Raw genomic sequence first — 18,746 nt, forward strand, 5'->3', positions numbered from 1 at the left:
CATTCCCCAAACTGCACAGTGGAGAGGATATTAATTAGTCGATTTTCTATGAAAAGAAGGAACTGCTTCTACCATAAAATGTGGGAGATGCTGAGTTGAGCACAGGGGAATTAACATCCTTATTCTAGAACCTCTCAGAGCCTTCCTCTGCTAAAATGGGCCCATGCCTTTAGCAGGTGGGCATATGTAGGGTTTTCAGAAGACAGTGGTAGTTTATCTACCTTCTCTTGACTACTTTAACCCAAGTTCCATTGATTTATTTCACATTCTGCAAGTGAGGTTTTCTTATAGTTGTCCTTGAACTGTTTCCTTCACACTTTATGTCCTGGTAGATTATTTATTTCAGGGTTAGGGATTTGACGAATAAATTGCTGTTCTTTTCTCCAACATTTTCATGATTTTAAGGGGCTGAGATTCATTCTTTAGTTCATTTCCTCCACCAATTGCTTACTATGGGCTAGCACTGTTCTAGAAGTTGAGGGTCCAAGAACGAGCAAAAGAAGCTTACACCCCAAGCTCTCATGGATCACACTGCACTGGCAGGGCCTGTGTGAGAGGGCGTGGCCCATGCTCACAGCCATAGCATGACAGAGATGACAGCTGGGGAAACTGAGGCTCAGAGAGGTAGCACGACTTGACCAAGATTATGTAGCAAGTATGTGGAAGAACTAGGTCTGGGACTGACCCTTAATCTAATGCTCTTTCTAAATAAACAGCTTAATTAGACTAAGAGACAAAGGTTGTTGAAAGCCAACATTGAGAACAAGTTATTACAACTTGGTTTGGTGGAAATAAATTACCCACCAAATTTCAAACTCATTGAAAGCAGTGATCTGCCTTGATTCACTTTGGATCTCCCCCAGGTACCTATCTTAGGGCCTTACCAGTGGTGAGCACTCAAAAAGTCCTGACTTGCACTTATTTTCCTTGAAACTTAAAAAAAGGAATGCAGTTGTGTCACCTTTTTGAAGAGCAATTTGGAATTAGTTATTAACACAGAAAATGCACATTATCCTCTGACCTAGAAACTTCATTTTTAAGAATTTTTTGACCGGGCATGATGGCTCACACCTGTAATCTTAGCACTTTGGGAGGCCAAGTTGGGTGGATCACCTGAGGTCAGGAGGTTGAGACCAGCCTGGCCAACATGGCGAAACCCCATCTCTACTAAAAATACAAAAGTTAGCTGGGCATGGTGGTGGGCGCCTGTAATCCCAGCTATTTGGGAGACTGAGGCAGGAGAATCTCTTGAACTCGGGGTGGGTGGGGGGCAGAGGTTGCAGTGAGCCAAGATCGCACCATTTCACTCCAGCCTGGGAGTGAAACTTTGTCTCAAAAACAAAAAAAAAGAATTTTTCCTGTAGAGACTCATGCATATAAGTATATAAATAAGAATATTACGCCTATATGGTAGAATATGATTCCAATAAAAACAAATGAACTGACAAATAAAATGTCTTGATGTTATATGATGTGAAAAAAGTAAATTTTATAATAGTAACTATTATATTTTCATAACAACAAAATAAAATATGACATATAAGATAAAAAGAAAGAAACTTTAGAAGATAATAAGCCAAACTGTTAATAAAGATTATATCTGGGGAGATAGAACACGGGGGAGAACTCATGTTAAATTGTATATAAAAAATTTATAATCAGATGTATTACTTTAATATACAGAATATGTAATATATGTGCATATATGTGTATGTCTATATGCACATATATAGAAATATATATTTCCAGTAAAAATACATTTAAAATAAAATACACAGGAAAAATAATCCCTATTTATTGCCTTTCATTTCAGCCTGCAGCCTGACATCTTTTTCCTTCAGCCCATCTACCCCTGGCCCTGGCACCCCATCCTACCCCACTCCCAGTACCTGTATCTTGGTTGATGCTGAAGGCTGCGAGCCCAGTGCCAGCACGCAGGAAGTACTGGAGCTCCCCATCCAAGCCACTGTCATCGTCGTGGGCAGCCACTACCATCACCTGAGTTCCCGAGGGGCTGTTCTCCTGCACCTGGCCCTGGTGCACGAAGGAGGCAAAGTGAGGAGGGTGGAGATTCTCATTCACATCCAGAACGATCACCTCCACATGGCAGAGAGTCCTGCGGGCCAGGGGCCTCCCACTATCACTGGCCCACAGGCTCAGATTGTACCCAGCTCGCCTCTCAAAGTCCAGCTCTCTCTCTAGACTGAGCGCCCCTGTCGTCAGGTCCACCCGGAAGGTCCCATGGGCGTCATCCATCAGAACGTATCTCACTTCACCTGCAGGGCCCAGGTCAGGATCAGAGGCATCCAGAAATGTCAAGACAGTCCCGGGGGGCAGGTCCTCTGGGACCTTCAGCCTGTTGAGTTCTGTGATGCACTGGGGAGAGTTGTCATTGACATCCTCCAACGTGACCATCAGGTCAGTGACAGAGAAGAGCTGGTGGCCTTTTCTGGGCTGATCCCTGGCCTCTACCTTGAGTATGTACCGAGGTTCTGATTCGCGGTCCAGGTGTCCTGTAACAACCAGTTCCCCAGTGAGAGGGTGGAGGGAGAACTTCTCTGTGGGGCTTAGCAGGGTGTAGCGAACCCTCCCATTGTCTTCTGAGTCAGCATCTTTGGTTGTCAGCTCTGCAATTGTGGTTCCAACTTCTGTGTCTTCTGAGATGGTTAACTGGTACCCACCAGGAGGAAATCTGGGTGCGTTGTCATTCCAGTCTTTCACATTCACTGTCAGCAGCTTCCAGGAGGACTTCTGGGGAGTGCCCAGGTCATATACTGTCACATTGAGAATATAGAAGTTGGTGGTTTCGTAGTCCAAGGGAGCAGCTATAGTGAGTAGCCCTGTCTCCAGCTCTATGTCAAAGCAGCCCTCCTCATTGCCACCTGCAATCACATAGACCAGTTTGCCATTAAAACCAGCATCAGGGTCAGTGGCTGCTAGGCGGGCCAAGGAGGTGTTGACAGGAACACTCTCAAGGACATCAATGGATTGGGGGAAGTGGTCCTCAAACTGGGGGGTGTAATGATTAATCTGATATGTGCTTAAAGAAGTGAATTCCTCATCACCGGACTCCTGGTTCTGAAGCCCAATAGAGTGGAGGATAGTCTTTGTGAATTGTGTCAATACCCCTGTTTTATCACATGTTATAGGAACTTCAAAATGAGGGTCCTTCACCACAGTAATATTCAAAGTTGTGGGTGAGGCATAGTGTTTGCCATCTGAGGCTGTAATTTTCAGGGAATAACTAGCAGGTTGACCAGCAGTAAGATTCGTAAAAGAGCGTTTGAGGGATATCACTCCAGAGAAATGATTTAGATCAAAATACTCTAGTTCATTGCCTGATACAATCTCGTATTTTAGGTTCTGAAGCTCATCCACATCTATGGCCGACATAGTCATTATTGATTTCCCTACTGGCCAGTCTTGGCGGATAGACCCAGTGCAGTTGACTTCTTCAAACATAGGCTGGTTGTCATTCAAGTTCCTGAGCTGAAGAAAAATGGATACTTCCTTCTCCCGGCGAAAAGGGGATCCCCAGTCTGATGCTCGCACCCGGAAGGTATAAATTCTTTTCATGAGTTCATAGTCCATGGGTTTGGAGGTGGAGATGATCCCCAGATAAGGGTCAATAGAAAATGGCAAAGCTTTTGGTCCAGCAATGGAATAGGTGACATAGCCGTTCTCCCTATGATCCTGGTCAGTGGCAGTCACAGCCAACACACTGGTGCCTGGAGGGATGTTCTCATCCAAGGTGCCATCATAGGAAGACCTGTTGAAGATGGGGGCATGGTTGTTGCAGTCCACAATGTCAATGACCACCACGGTGGAGGCCTGGCCCGGTGAGGTTCTGATGTGTAGCTGATAGTGGGCTCTATCGTGGAAGTCCATGAGCTTCGTGGTGGTGATCAACCCAGTTCGAGCATTAAGTTTAAATCCTAAATTCTCTGAAGATGGCTTTAGGACATACTGCAGGTTGGGGAAGGCTGGGGTGACTCTCACCATCACCACGCGGCTGCCGGGAGGGGAAAACTCACTAAGCTGCACTCTGTAAACAGCCTTCTCGAATTTGAGGGAAGCCAGTTTGGAAGGTGGTAGGTGAAAGCCCCTGATCTGGGAATAAAAATAAGGGCCACTCCCACTCCTGGCCTGGAGACTGAGGTTAAACCCATGAAGGTATTCCATCCAGTTGATGTCTTTGACAGAGACCAAACTGAACTCATTGCTCCGGGCGTAAGACTTGATGGCTTTGAAGTGCTTTCCGGGGTCACCACCAACAACTTCCACTGACTCCACTTCAGCTCCTGAGCTGTTCACATCGACCAGTACAGTGGCATAGGTGGTACCATCATTGCTATCTAGTGGAGTCACCACCACCGAAGCAATGGCTGGGGGCTTCCTGAGGGCAGGCTCCACATGAACGACGAGGGCAGCCAGGCTGCCAAACCCGTTGCCCTCAGAGATTTTCCGCATGCGGTCCACAGCCAGCACCTGGAGCTCGTGCTTCCCTCGCCAGGTAACGTTAAGCTTCCCAGCCACAGTGACCACGCCACTGGTGGGGTGGATGGCAAACATCTCTGACCTTGTGTTAAAGTTATAATAGAACTCAGCATTCTGGCCTAGATCAGCATCTGTGGCAGTCACCTTGCAGATGGGGCTCTTCAGGGGCGTGTCCTCAGAGATGGTGACTCTGTACGAAGGTGGGGAGAAGAGCGGCTTCAGGTCATTCTGGTCCAGGATGTGGACCACCACGCGGGTCAAAGCTTCCAACTCCAAGGTCTTCTCTGTGGCTTGGATGATGAGGGTGTAGCTTTCTCGCACCTCTCTGTTCAGAAGAGCTGTGTTGCTGCTCTTTGTCCTTATTCGCAGGAAGCAGAAGTTGCCCACCACATACTCCTCAGTTTTAAATACGTTGGCCACATCCCCAGAGATGATCCGGTACCTCACTGCCCACTGTGGCTCTGCGAGGTAGATGCCCATTTTCTCAAAGCTCTCCACATAGGTCTTGGGAGAAGAGTTTTCATAGATGGTGGCATTGTAATGGGAGTGTGTGAAGTGCCAAGCAGAGGAGGAGAGAATCCCGTCTAGAGGCTTCTCACAGGTTGCACAATGGAGCAAGAATATGGCAAAACCCAGCAGGGCAATAGTCATGGTGGAAAACTCCCAAAACCCTGGGCAGAAAAAGAAAGAGTGCAAGTTAGGTGAAAAAAAAAATGGTTTCTACTTCTGTGGTTCTTAACTGGAGGTGATTTTGACCCTGAAGGGACACTTGGCAATGTCTGAAGGTATTTTTGGCTGTCCCAGCTTGGGAGTGGTGATGCTAATGGAATCTGGCAGGTAGAGGCCGGGGATGCTGCTAAATATCCTACAATGCATAGGACAGTGCCTTTGTATTAGTCAGTTCTCACACTGAGAATAAAGACATACCCGAGACTGGGTAATTTATAAAGAAAAGAGATTTAATGGACTCATAGTTCCACATGACTGGAGAGGCCCCACAATCATGGCAGAAAGCAAAAGAAAAGCAAAGGCACGTCTTACATGGCAGCAGTCAAGAGAGCATGTACAGGGAACTCCCCTTTATAAAACCATCAGCTCTCTTGAGCCTTATTCACTATCAAGAGAACAGCACAAGAACAACCCGCCCCCATGATTCAATTACCTCCCACTGGCTCCCTCCCATGATACAGGGGGATTATGGGAGCTACAATTCAAGATGAGCTTTGGGTAGGAACATGGCCAAACCATATCAACCCTGCAACAGAATTATCCAGCCCCAATGCCAATAGTGCCATGGTTGAGAAACCCCGTGGCTGAAAAATAACAGACTAGTCAGAATGCACTCTCAAAGGCACTCAGCAGCTAGAACAGAGGCCTGAACTCTTACTCTTTTTCCCAAAAACTTTCTGTGTCTCCTTGGATGATGGTGAGATAGTCCAAACTCTTAGCCAGGAACCAAGTTTAGCAATCTGGTTCTAAACTACTCTTCTCTCTCTCCTTCCTGCAAGTCCCTTCCATTAGGGCTGAGCTCTAGCCAGGCTGAGCTCTAGCCAAACTGAGCTGTTTCCCCACATGCAGAGGCTGCAGAAAAGCAAAGGGACCAAGATCCCAGGCCTGACATCGGGCTGCCTGGCTCTCAGCCCTGCCTCCATCATTTACTAGGTGGGTGACTTTTAGAGCAAGTTATTTAACCTCGGTGAACCTTCATTTCACCTTCTGTAGAATAAGGATAAGAAAATTATCAATCTTGTAGGATTGCTGTGAAAATTAAGGGAAATAATAAAGGTAAATGACTTATTGGGTGCCTGGTTTATTGTCAGTTCTAACTTAATATCAGCCATTACTGATAATAGGAAACTAAGGTTCATAAAAAGAAGGGAGCTGCCCAGGGCCTTATAGCTAGTGGGAGCTCCTTGCACAGACCAGGCTGCCTCTCTGCCCCTATCTGTACCTGTTTCACCACATGTCCCTTATAGACAGGACATGATTCTGACTCATCTTGTAACCTGGAACATGAAAACTCCCAGGCTTTTGGAATGTCTGAGTTGAAATGGACACTAGAGATGATGGGGTTCTGTCCCTGTTTTTCATCATAGATGGGGAAATAGAGCCCGAAAGTCGAGATCGGTCAGGCTTCAAGTCACACAGTGTGTGGCCAGGTAAGAACTAGTCCCTGGGAGTTAGTTCTTCTTGAATTAATCATAAATAAATGCTTTGTCTCACTTAGACCCTTGCTGTTTCCCACAGAGCCCATCCCTGAACTCCAGCCTGGGTGAAAATGTGAGACTCATCAGGATCGGATGGGGCAAGGGGCAGGGGGAGCGGGGCAGGGTTTGGCAGGGCCACGTGTAAGGCTGGTGCACAGAGCTGATGCCTGGCCTGCCCCTGGGAGCCTTGATTTCTAGGAGCTTCGTGGCTGCCAGCCAGGTGTGCTGGAGCATTCCTGGGTGAAACTGACCAGACTTGATTTTCCAGTTGCCTTGCTCTTCAAAGCCAAGGAAGAGTTAAACTTCCAAGTCAAGTGGGGAAGGAGAGGCTTGGAGCCCTGTCTTCCCAGAGGCCTGCATGAACTGGACACAGGGTTCCCCAAGATCCTGCTGACAGCATCTCCAGATGGGCGGCAGGAATAGAAAAGTCTGTCTAACTCGGGGTCTGAAGGCCTGTGACAGAAAATAATTTCAGTACGTCCCACCCTTCCAGCTTCCCTACCACCTGCCTCCCGACTCTTGAGATTCAGTTGGTGGTGCCCTAAGCCCATGCATCTCAAAAAGGAGAGGGCAGGAAGGAGGCAGATTCTTCACTCTAGGTCCGAAAGCTAGTGGCAGAAAGAGCTGCTGTACATTTCCCACCCTGCCTGCCCCTACTGTCCCCCATGCTTAAGGCTGTAGCCCACCGTGGGGCCAGCCCCAGGCAAAAGCCACACTCACCCTACCCCTGACCCAGTCCCCACAAGTAGAAGGGGACCCCTGAGTCATTCTGCTCCCAACCCCTGCAGGATGTCATTGCTTTTGAAGTTGAAACACCAAGGGAAAATGAGTTCTCACCCCAGTCCCAGGTCCACTGGCTCCACAGCTCTGCGAGCCCAGGGTGCACGCAGCCTCCCAGCCCTGCCTGCCCTGCTGTGTGGAGAGCTTCCTGTTCACCAGCTCAGCACCCGTGTTGGGCAGGCCCCAGCAAGATACTCTGCTAGGTGGCTGCACAGGCGCCTTGCTGCGCAGGCGCAGTTAAGATGAGCTGTAGGGAAGGGGAAGGGGAGGGGTCTCCCTGGAGGAGGTTAAAATGCAGAGAGAATGCACCCTTGGATGGCAGCTTGGTGCCCATGGCCTGCCTAGGCTATACGACCTGCACACCTGGGGAGTAGTTAGCTGAGGGAGGGAACAGTGTCTGTGGCAGCTGTTTCCTGGCCCCAGGTCCAGATGAGTGAACAGGCTTGCAGGGCACAGAGACATGTCGGGCTCCTTATATTACCCCACCCCCAGCTCACGACACCCAGGGACTGTTTTAAAACATCTTGTGTAAACATACATCAATTCATATGACTTACCTGCTTAAAATTTTCCAGTGGCTTCTCCTAGCACTTGGATTAAAATAGAAACTCCTTACCCTGGACTGGAAGGCCCCCGCACCATCTGGGCCCATGCTGCTTCTCCAGTTCACAAGCAGCAGCCACACAACACCGGGACCTGCCTCGGGGCCTTTGCACTTACTGTCTCCCTTAAGATTCTCACATGGATAGTTCCTTCTTGTCATCCAGTTTTCAGCTTAAATGTCAGCTCCTGAGCCCCTGTTTGGAGTAGCCTTCCTGCCAATTACCCTCGTTATCACTTTGACCTATTTTCTTCATGACACATATCACTACCCAATATTTTTTTGTTTATTTGTTTAATAACTGTCTTCTCACTTGATACTGGACTCCACGAAGAGAGGAGCTCTGTGTATCTTATTCACAGATGAATTCCCTAGTGCCTAGAACAGTGTCTGGTATAGAACCAGGCTCAATCAATACTAGTTGAAAAATGGAAGAATCCAGGCTTAGGAAAAGCAGTGACTGAATGCTGAAAGAGCCTTTCTTGATCATTCCCTCCTTTTGGAAGCTGGAAAATGAAGTCCCAAAGAAAGAAAGAGACTTGCCCAAAGTCACAGGGTGAGAATTAGAGCCAGGTTCTTTCCTCCCGACTGTGCTTCTGGAAAGAGCTGTGGTCACTTATGAATCTGACTGTTCGAGTTCAAGTCACAGTTCTACCGCTTGCTACCTGTTTAACCTTAAGTTACTCAATGTCCCTGAACCTCAGCTTTTTCATCTGTAAGAGAGGGCTATTAGGAGTACTGCATTCATATTCACAGGGTTTTATGGAGACTACGTAAGATCATGCATGTTAATGTACTCAGCACAGTGCCTGGTATATAGACAAAAGTCAAGACACATTAGTTACTAGCTTTAATGCCAAGGCAGAATCAAAGCCTGGGGTGAGGGTGGGGTCCGCTGAAGCCTCTGGAGAAGGTCCAGCCTGTGCCCCAACAAAGCAGGAAGCCACGGGTCTCTGGTCGAGTCTAAGCTTGCTGGCCTAGCCACAGACTGTTCCGGGAAGCTGCAAGCAGGCACTTGTTTGGGGTGGGGCCTCCTGCTCCTTGGCTCCTCAGGCCCAGAAAGAGATCTGCATGTGAATGAATGTGCACATTTGCAAGAGGGCACATATGTATACTTAGTAGTCAATTTTTTGAATAATTGTGTGGGTACATTAGTTCTGGGTCTACCTGGCCATGAATGGACCATTTTAGGGTATGTGTATGAATGAAACTCTGCCTTCATGTAACTCTCAGTCCCAGTTCAAAGATGTGGGGGGCAGGAGAAGGTGACTAGCAACACACAGGCTCTGGCTGTGTGACCTTGGGCAAATGGCTTGCCTTCCCTGATCCTTAGTTTCCCTACTTCCTAAGATTATTTCAGGAATAAAGTTAGTTAATGCATGTAAGTGCTGAGCACAATACGTGATACAGTTTTCAACAAATGTTACCCAGTAATACTACTTTTTAGCACTTAGCTTATATTATTAACTGTTGAGTTTGTGAATAATAAAAACTTTCAGGCGGAGTGCAGTGGCTCACACCTGTAATCCCAGCACTTTGGGAGGCCGAGGCGGGCAGATCACAAGGCCAGGAGATGGAGACCATCCTGGCCAACATGGTGAAACCCCATCTCTACTAAAAATACAAAAATTAGCTGGGCATGGTGGCACGTGCCTATAATCCCAGCTACTCAGGAGGCTGAGGCAGGAGAATCTCTTGAACCAGGGAGTCAGAAGTTGCAGTGAACCGAGATCGCATCACTGCACTCCAGTCTGGGGACAGAGCAAGACTCTGTCTCAAAAATAAAACAAAACTTTCAGACGAATTGTTATGTTATCCCTGATCTATGCTTGTGCAGGCTGATTTTCTGCCACTTAGTGCTGTAGGGCTTTCAAGAGGCTGTGATTCAGTTCACACTGTGTTTCAGCTCTCTACTCCAGCTTCTCAGGATATTGATTCTGACATTCAGAAACTTGACGGTTGTAACATCCATGTCTTTATCCAAGACATTGATAAAAGTTTGAATGTGGAGAGCTCCTTGTCACTGGGGGAATCCAAGCAGAATCTGGGTGGCCACCTGAGGAGGATGTTCTATTGTAGAAGGATATTTGTCCTTGAGGGAGATAAGAGGCATTCTGAAGTCCCTTCCAACTCATACAGGCACGATTCTTTGGCCTGTGCATGTCTATGGTCTCTATCAGACCCTAAACAAGCTCCCTCAAAGGCAGCGAAGGGATTTCCTCTGGCTGTAGATCAGGGTTATACACTTGCCAATGCTTGTTTGATAGTCAGTGTAATAAGCTGATCCCTGACCTGGGTTTTGGGAGGCTGAGACCTAAAGTCACTCATTTTCTCTATGTTCTTGGTCAAGTAAGTCACCTAAGCCTGTGGACCTTTTTTCTTATCTGTAAATAATGTCTGTGCATAGAGAGGGAAGGGCTGAAATGGATGGGTGATTCCAAACCCCTCTAATTGTCCTACTCCTCTGCTCCAGGTATTCAATGCTAAGACTGGCTCTTGTGGCTCTCAAGAAAGAATCCTAAACATATTCTGTTTATGAAAAGCCTTAAAGAGATGAGAGAAATGAATTAAGAGAGACTGTACTTTGAACCAGAATAAAAACTGTGAATGAAAGAATGGTGACATTCTAGGTACCTGCTAGTCAAGTCTTAGCCACTGAAATAATTTTTCCCCTAAGTAGTAGGGAGTCATTGATGGTTTTTAAAAAGAAGCAGGACCAAAATAGGGCTACATCATTGGGATGAGTTATCTGATATCAGATCAAAAGGGAGATTTTTCCTATTCAAGGCTCCCACTCTGGTATGGACAGGGCTTGAACACCAGCTCTATTGGTTTAAGACAACTGGAATTCACTAAGGGTAGGGAGACTTAATTTACTTCCAAGAAACTTGGATGAGCATATGAGTCATTTGTTAGTTTGTAGGCAGCTGGTGTTAGATTCTCATATAACAAAACAAAGAACTGGATACAGCCAGGAGAGGAGCCAGTGGCTTGAGCCATTGATGGGTCCTGTGACTTGGGAATGCCACAGAATCTTTTCTGGGTCTCAATTTGCCTATCTGTAAAATGGAGATAATAATAGCTACTCCTACCTACTTCTCAGGACTGCAAGGAAGACAGATAATTTGACAGGTGAAAGCACAGGGAGGAAAGACACAGAGTAACACCTTATTAGGACCAATAATGCTCAGCAAACGGCAGCCTGAAGTACCAGCTGGCAGTGTGGACTGTAAAAGCCATGCCTGTCCTAGTCTGGAATTAGAAAAATGACTAAAAAGGAAACCCTTATCTAGGATATGGATGAAAGAGAGCTGGGATATGAGGTCCCATTATTTATTAGTATTCTTTTTATAATTGATGACAAAAATTATTCTGTCTTAAATCTGTAAGATAACCTGTAAGTTTTCAAGTAAGCATTTGCATGCATTATCTCACTTGGTCTTTGGGTAGAGCGTGCAGCAATTGACAGAATTAAAGGTTAAGAAAATGGGCTCCAGAATCAGACAGACCTGGTTTCAAATCCCAGCTCTCTGTTTATCAGCTGTGTGTCCCTGGGTAGTTATTTAATCTCTCTGATTTCAGTAAAAGGGAGATTATAATGGTATTTACCGCATGGAGTTGTTGAGGAGGCTGAATGAATTAAAGTACGGCAAATACCTAACACTGGAACACACTCAGTACCAGTTAGTGATGTATCATCATCATCTGTACTATGACATTCATTACTCTCAATCTGTAAATGTGAAATTGAGGCTTGGATAATTTGAAGACTGTGCCCAGGTTCACTCATCTAGCAGGAGATGGATGCAAACACCAGCACAGAATAGAATCCACATTCTAAGAAGACAGACATCCCAAAGGCCTGAAGTAGCTGGAGCTCACTCTAGAGCTGCGCTCTCCAGCAGAACCTTCTGCGGTGATGAAACACTCTGTCTCTGTGCTGTCCAGGATGGGAGCCACGAACCATGCATAGCTGGCTATTGAGCACTTGAAATGCAGCTAGTATGACTGAGGAGTTGAGTTTTTCATTTTATCTTGTTTTAATTAATTTAAATTTTAAAAGCCACACGTGACTTGTGTCTGCCACATTGGGCAGACCAGCTCTAGAGAGCACGGCATAGGAACCACAGGATTCATGAGATTCAGAGAATGCTGGGTCCACTCATCTATAAGGTACAGTGGGTACACCCAGGACCCAGGACCCAGGACCCAGGACTGCACATATTATTAAAGCAGAATGAAAAGGGAGAATCTCTTAAGAAAAATGGAGATTCTCATATGTGGGCTAGGAAGGTATGGAAGGGAGAAAGCTAAAATTCATATATACTTAGCAGAATGGTGTAGGGAGCAAGGGAGTATTAAAAAAGGTTAGTTTTTGGAATGAGAATGTCCCCAAATTATGCCTTAGAGGAGGTTGGGAATGACCTAAGGGAGCAAACTGGGAGATATTATCCGGAACAGTGGGCCTCAAATATTAATGCATATTAGAATTACCAGGACAATATTTAAAAACAGCTTTTCACTCACCCCTAGTTTAAATCAATTAAGTTATAGTATAGGTGTTTGGGTTTTTAAACATCTTTTCAGGAATGAGGACTATTATAGAAAGTTACTATAGTCAACAAATTGCTGAGAATTTCCTTTTACATTTGAAAATTGAATCAATAACAAACGTTTTAATTTAGTTTAAATATGAAGGAAAGAAAAACTTTTAGGTTCAAGATATAATAACACAAGTATGTCTCACTTAATGATGGGAATGCATTCTGAGAATGTGTCATTAGGTGATTTTGTCATTGTGCAAACATCGCAGAGTGCACTTACACAAACCTCGATGGTGAAGCTTACTACACACCTAGGCTATGTGGTACAGCCTATTGCTCCTAGGATACAAACCTGCACAGCATCCTACTGGACTGAATAGTGTAGGTGGTTGTAAGTATGGCATTTGTGTATCTAAACATTTCTAAACATAGAAAAGGTGCAGTAGAAATATGGTATTATAATGTTATGAGACCACTCTCATATAAGCAGTCCCACATTGACCAAAATGTCATGATGTGGTACAGGACTATACATACATCTTTATACCAATGCTGTCATGAAATATAATTTTTAATTTATAACTACATAATTATAATTTATAATTGTTTCATGGAAGAAGAGACCACAAAGGCTAAGATGCTTAGAGCCCTCAAAAGTCATAATATGACCCTGGAGAAATGAATATTTGAAGGAAGAAAAGGGCTTCCAGTGGCCTGGGCTTTGGGGAAGAAAAGGAACAGAGTTGGGGATGTGAAGAAAGTGTTCTGTTATTGAGCTTCCTCTGCCAAAGTCATTCATTCGTTCATTCATTTAATACTCACTGAGGGCCTGCCCTGTGCCAGGCATCTAGAACAGAGAACAAGAGAGATGAGGTTTCTGCTCTTGTGGGGATTGTATTCTAGTGGCAGACAGAGACAATAAACAAAAAAATATTGACTATGTCAAGTGATGAAAATCAATATAAAGAAACACCATGTGGGGCTGTTTTTTAAAGGAGAGTCAGGAAAGTCCTATATGACAAGGTGACATTTGGGCGGGGAGCTGAACAGAGTGAGCAAGAGAGCCACAAAGCTATCTTGAGGAAGAGAGTTGCAGACAGAACAGGCAACACAAAGGCCTGAGACGTGAGCAACGAAACGCAGCTGTGGGTTTTTGAGTTTGCAGATCCTAATACTCAATGAGGCCCAAAGAGAGGAAGAGGTGTGCCTGGGGTCTTTTCCTCTTAGGGTTGTCTATATGGATTCATGAGCTTTGCATTTGCAGCTGAAAAATCCCTAAGCCAGAGGGAACACCAGAACTGAGGGCTTGGGGTGGCAGGGAGGGAAGGAAGGAATCCTGAGGGGTTAAAATCTCTGGACCCATTTCTTCTGAGGCTCTCTGGTAGGAGGAGTTCGTTAGATAAAAACTGTTAAAATCCGTGAAAAGGGAAAGGTGAAAAAAAAAGATCAAAGCCAACTCCAGCTTAGCAGAGCACTGCCTGGTATTTATTCATTAGAAGCTCTTGATGCAGAATGAGGAGAGAAGGCACCTCCCTTAGGTTCTAGGTGAGGAAGGCTGTGCCCTGATAGACTCTCCAGGAAGACTAGAAAGCTTCTTTCAGATAGAGAAGAGAACAAAACGCAAAGGCCAGAATGCCCTGCTGAATGGGCCTCGTTTTGTGGGGTGCTTACTATCCTGTGGTTTATGCCACTTTGATCCAATGGAACCCTTTGTAAAAAGATGAGTTTTCAAACCAAGACCTCAAGTCCCAACTGGGGCGACCTTGGATAACTTGATCTCTGAGCCTCTGTTTTTCTTCACCTTTGAAAGGGAGATACTTAAAACTACAGTGATTATGTTAGGATGACTATTATCAAAAAGACAAGAGAAAACAGCTGTTGAAGAGGATGTGGAGAAAAGGGAAGTGTCAGACACTGTTGGTGGAAATGTAAATTAGTACAGCCATTATGGAAAACAGTTTGGAGGTTCACAAAAAAATAAAAAATAGAACTACCATATGCTCCAGCAATCCCACTACTAGGTATATATCCAAAGGAAATGAAATCAGTATGTCAAAGAGATACCTGTACACCCATGTTTACTGCATTATTCACAATAGCCAAGATATGAAATTACCCTAAATGTCCATCAGCAGATGAATGATTAAAGAAAATATGGTCTCTATACACCAGAGAATACCATTCAGCCTTAAAAGGTGGGTAAATTCTGTCAATTGTGACAGCATATATGAACTGGAGGACATTGTGTTAAGTGAAATAAGCCAAGTATGTAAGGACAAATACTGCAAATACTTTTTAGAATCCACATATACTCACTTCTGTATGAATTCTAAAAAGGTTAAATTCATAGAAACAGTGAGTAGAATGATGGTTGCCAGTGGCTGGGATGGGGGGTGGGGATTGGGGAGATGGTCAAAGAATACGAAATTTGCATTTGGAGTTGAAAAATTCCCAAACCAGAGGAAGCACCAGGAGCACAGGGCTTGGGGTGGGAGTAAGAGAAAGGAAGAATTCTGACAGATCAACAAATCCAGCCCCACTTCTGGGGCTCTCTGGGTGGAGGGGAAGTAAGTTCAAGAGATCTATCGTACAACATGGTAGCTATAATTAAGAAATGCATTGTGTATCGTACTTGAACATTGCTAAGATAATAAATTTTAATTGTTCTCATCACAAAAAATAAGCATATAGGGGCCAGGCATGGTGGTTCATGTCTGTAATGCCAGAGCTTTGGGAGGCCAAGGCAGGAGGATTGCTTGGAGCCAGAAGTTCAAGACCAGCTTGGGCAACATATTGAGAACCCCATCTCTACAAAACATTTAAAAATTAGCCAGGTGTGGTGGTTTGCATCTGTAATCCTAGCTACTCAGGAGGCCGAGGTGGGAGGATTGGTTGAGCCCAGGAGTTTGAGGCTGCAGTGAACTATGATCACACCACTGCACTCCAGCCTGGGTGACAGAGTAAGACCCTATCTCTAAATACCGGGAGAAATGCCTGATGTAGGTGACGGTGGGGGTGGGGATGGAGAGAGCAAACCACCATGGCATGTATGTACCTATGTAACAATCCTGCAGGATGCAAGATGTGCACATGTACCCCAGAGCCCAAAGTATAATAAATAAATAAATAAAATTAATGATAAAAAATAGGCATATGAGTCAATGGATGTGTTAAATGGTTTGATTTAGCCATTCCACTGTACATACATTATCAATACATTATGTTGCACAGCATAAATATATACAAATTTTGTCAATTTAAAAAATAAGGCCGGGTGTGGTGGCTCACACCTGTAATGCTAGCACTTTGGGAGGCCGAGGTGGGTGGATCACCTGAGAGGTCAGGAGTTCAAAACCAGCCTGGTCATCATGGTGAAACCCCATCTTAAAAAAAATAAATAGGCCGGGCGCGGTGGCTCACGCCTATAATCCCAGCACTTTGGGAGGCCGAGGCGGGTGGATTACGAGGTCAAGAGATCGAGACCATCCTGGTCAACAAGGTGAAACCCCGTCTCTACTAAAAATACAAAAATTAGCTGGGCATGGTGGCGCACGCCTGTAGTCCCAGTTACTCGAGAGGCTGAGGCAGGAGAATTGCCTGAACCCAGGAGGCGGAGGTTGCGGTGAGCCAAGATCGCGCCATTGCACCCCAGACTGGGTAACAAGAGCGAAACTCTGTTTCAAAAAATAAAATAAAATAAAATAAAAATAAATAAATAAATAAATAAAAATAAAATAAATAAATAAATAAATAAAAAATAGATAAGCAAATACATTTTAAAAAAAGAGAGAAAGATACTACAGAATCCACCTCACATAGTGTTCTGAAGGTTGAACTATATGGTGCCAGTTAAACATTCAACACATGCGTAGTACCTAGTAGTTGCTAAATAAATGCTAGCTGTTGTTATTTTATAGTTATCATTATTATGTTAAGTGGATTGAAACAGACCTGCTATGATAGATGTGAGAAAGGCCCCAGAGCCCCATCCCCTACACATTGTCCTTTTGTCAGTGAAATCCCTGGCCTCCATAGGGCACAGTTTGAAGACTACTATCAGTCTAAGTTCTGTATTATAAAGATGAGAAACTATTCCTAGAGAAGGGAAGGGGTCACTTTAAGTTGCATAGCAAGTTGGTGGCAGAATTGGAACCAGAACCCAGACTCCTCCATCCTGGGATTTTGGCACTGGTCATGCTGTTCCCCCAACCCCAGCTCCACTGTCAACCTGGGGAGCTCCTCAGGATCCCACAAGGCCAAGGTCTTCTGCATTAGTCAAGAGGAGTGTACAGGGGGAAAGACCCGGCTTCGAAGTGAGACCTGCTCTCAGTGCTGCCTCTGCCGGTATCAAGGCACATGGCTGAGCCTATCTAAGCCTCAGATTCCCCATTTGTGAAATGGGGCTAGTGACACTTGCCTTAGTGGAGGATTTAATGAACACATGCATGGATGGCATTTGGCGTAGTGCCAGCCATGCAGAAGGTCGCTAATGGGTGATTGTTATTACCATTACATTAGGTGCTCAAAAAATATGTGTAGAATGTAGGAATTCTTTTCTGTATATGTGTTGACCCTCACTTGTGCCCCAGGAGCCCCTTGTGGGAGGGTCCCTTCACACACACGTGGGTCTTTGTGACATTCCTTCTCTCTTTGCAGTGATTTGCAGCAAAGTTCAAGTCACAACTTGAGCAGCATTCAAACTATAACAGATGTGACCTCCTTCATCCCAGAGTTGAAGAGGGGGCAGAGGGTGGGTGTGAAGTGGCCAGAAGAATATTGACAGTGAAAACACCAGGAAGAAAATGTCCTGCACATTCTATAAAAACATAAATCTCCTGATCTTTTGTGTTCTGACACTGACATCTTGGGGTGACCACTCTGGGCCCCCTTCCTGTCTCTATCCAAAACACAATAAACAGCCTCCCTGGGATCCAGCACGCCCTGTGGTCATCAGCAAAAGAAATACTGTTCCTCTTAACTGATGAAACAGAAGCTTCTCCTTGTTCCCTTCTGTGAGACCATCAGCTACATGTGGCCGCTCCTAACCACGTTCTGCCTCTAACTCAGGCACCTCCAGGAGGTGGGACGGCTACAGTCAGGCCATACACTCAGGCTCTGGAGAGGGGCTGCCTGTGCTCAAGTCCTGCCCCGGCCCACTGCTGGTTGTGTGTGATTTTGAGTAAATCATGGGACCTGACACAGGCTCGGTCTCTTCAGACATAAACGAGGGAATGTAATCATCAGGGTGTTATGAGGATCCGAACTAAGTGAAGGGCACAAAGCAGTCAGTACAGTGTCTTGCTATGTGAGCCCCCGTGAGGTGGCTGCTGTGATGAAAATGACAGTTCAGGGACCTCAACCCCTACTTCTTTGGTATTATATTGGAGGGCCAAGCAGGGGGCCCAGTGAGAGAGCCCCGAGCAAATCCCCTCATTTCATGGGGCCTCCACCCATCCATCTGGGAATGGAGACTACTAGTCCCTGCTTTCCTACCTCGCTGAGCTAATCCTCTGCTGAGCTATCGCCAGATGCCCTGAAGATGCTGAGGTTTGGAACTATGGAGTGCTTGCAGAGGCGCATGCAGCTGCTCACAGCTGACATTTATTGAACATTTACTGCGTGCCAGGCCCTGTGGTGAACATTTGGCAGGCATTATCTCCTTTAAGCTAGCTTACAGCAACCTTATAATTATCTTCATTTGGTAGATGAGATAACTGAGACTCAGAGAGGTTATTTAACTCCTGAGATTACACAGCTAGTATAGGCCAAGCCAGGATAAAACTCAGATGACCTGTGTGTTCAATAGTCCCCCTGGCCTGCTCCCCATGCCCATGTGTTGGAAAGAGCAATTGCGAAGGGGGAGGATGATATGATCCCTCTCCCATATCAGAGATCACATAACCTCAGATCCTCTCCTGCCGGCAAACACAGATTCTCAGCATAGGTTCCATTTCCAGTCTTCTCTCCCATTCCCATTTCCTCCAGCCCTGCCTGGCCCAACCCAGCCCAGCCCAGCCATCTGTCTGTCCTCTCCCTTCTGAGTAGAACAGCTTAGGACAAAGCCAGGCAGGCAGGCAGGTTGCTGCAGGTGGGAGCTGCGCTCTGGCAGTGGGGCAA

General features: G+C 45.6%; 1 protein-coding gene across 5 annotated transcripts in view; it reads right to left on the reverse strand.

The window, feature by feature from the left end:
* FAT2 (FAT atypical cadherin 2) overlaps window positions 1–18,746 on the reverse strand; it is an 89,484-nt gene that overhangs the window by 60,546 nt on the left and 10,192 nt on the right. For 4 of the 5 annotated variants that reach the window (XR_010338793.1, XM_012471557.2, XM_012470883.2 and 1 more), the window contains exon 2: window positions 1,890–5,168. Coding sequence is in view for 4 of the 5 variants with exons in the window: in XM_012471557.2 (XP_012326980.2) it covers window positions 1,890–5,148 (3,259 nt within the window). In the remaining variant the exon portion in view is untranslated. Of the gene's footprint in view, window positions 1–1,889; window positions 5,204–18,746 lie in introns of those variants that run through there. The other variant, XM_012469484.2, reaches the window with a different exon arrangement.

The sequence above is a fragment of the Aotus nancymaae genome, unplaced genomic scaffold, assembly GCF_030222135.1.
Source record: "Aotus nancymaae isolate 86718 unplaced genomic scaffold, 86718_ANA_hifiasm-v0.15.2.pri h1tg000064l_1, whole genome shotgun sequence".
Classification (NCBI taxonomy): domain Eukaryota; kingdom Metazoa; phylum Chordata; class Mammalia; order Primates; family Aotidae; genus Aotus; species Aotus nancymaae.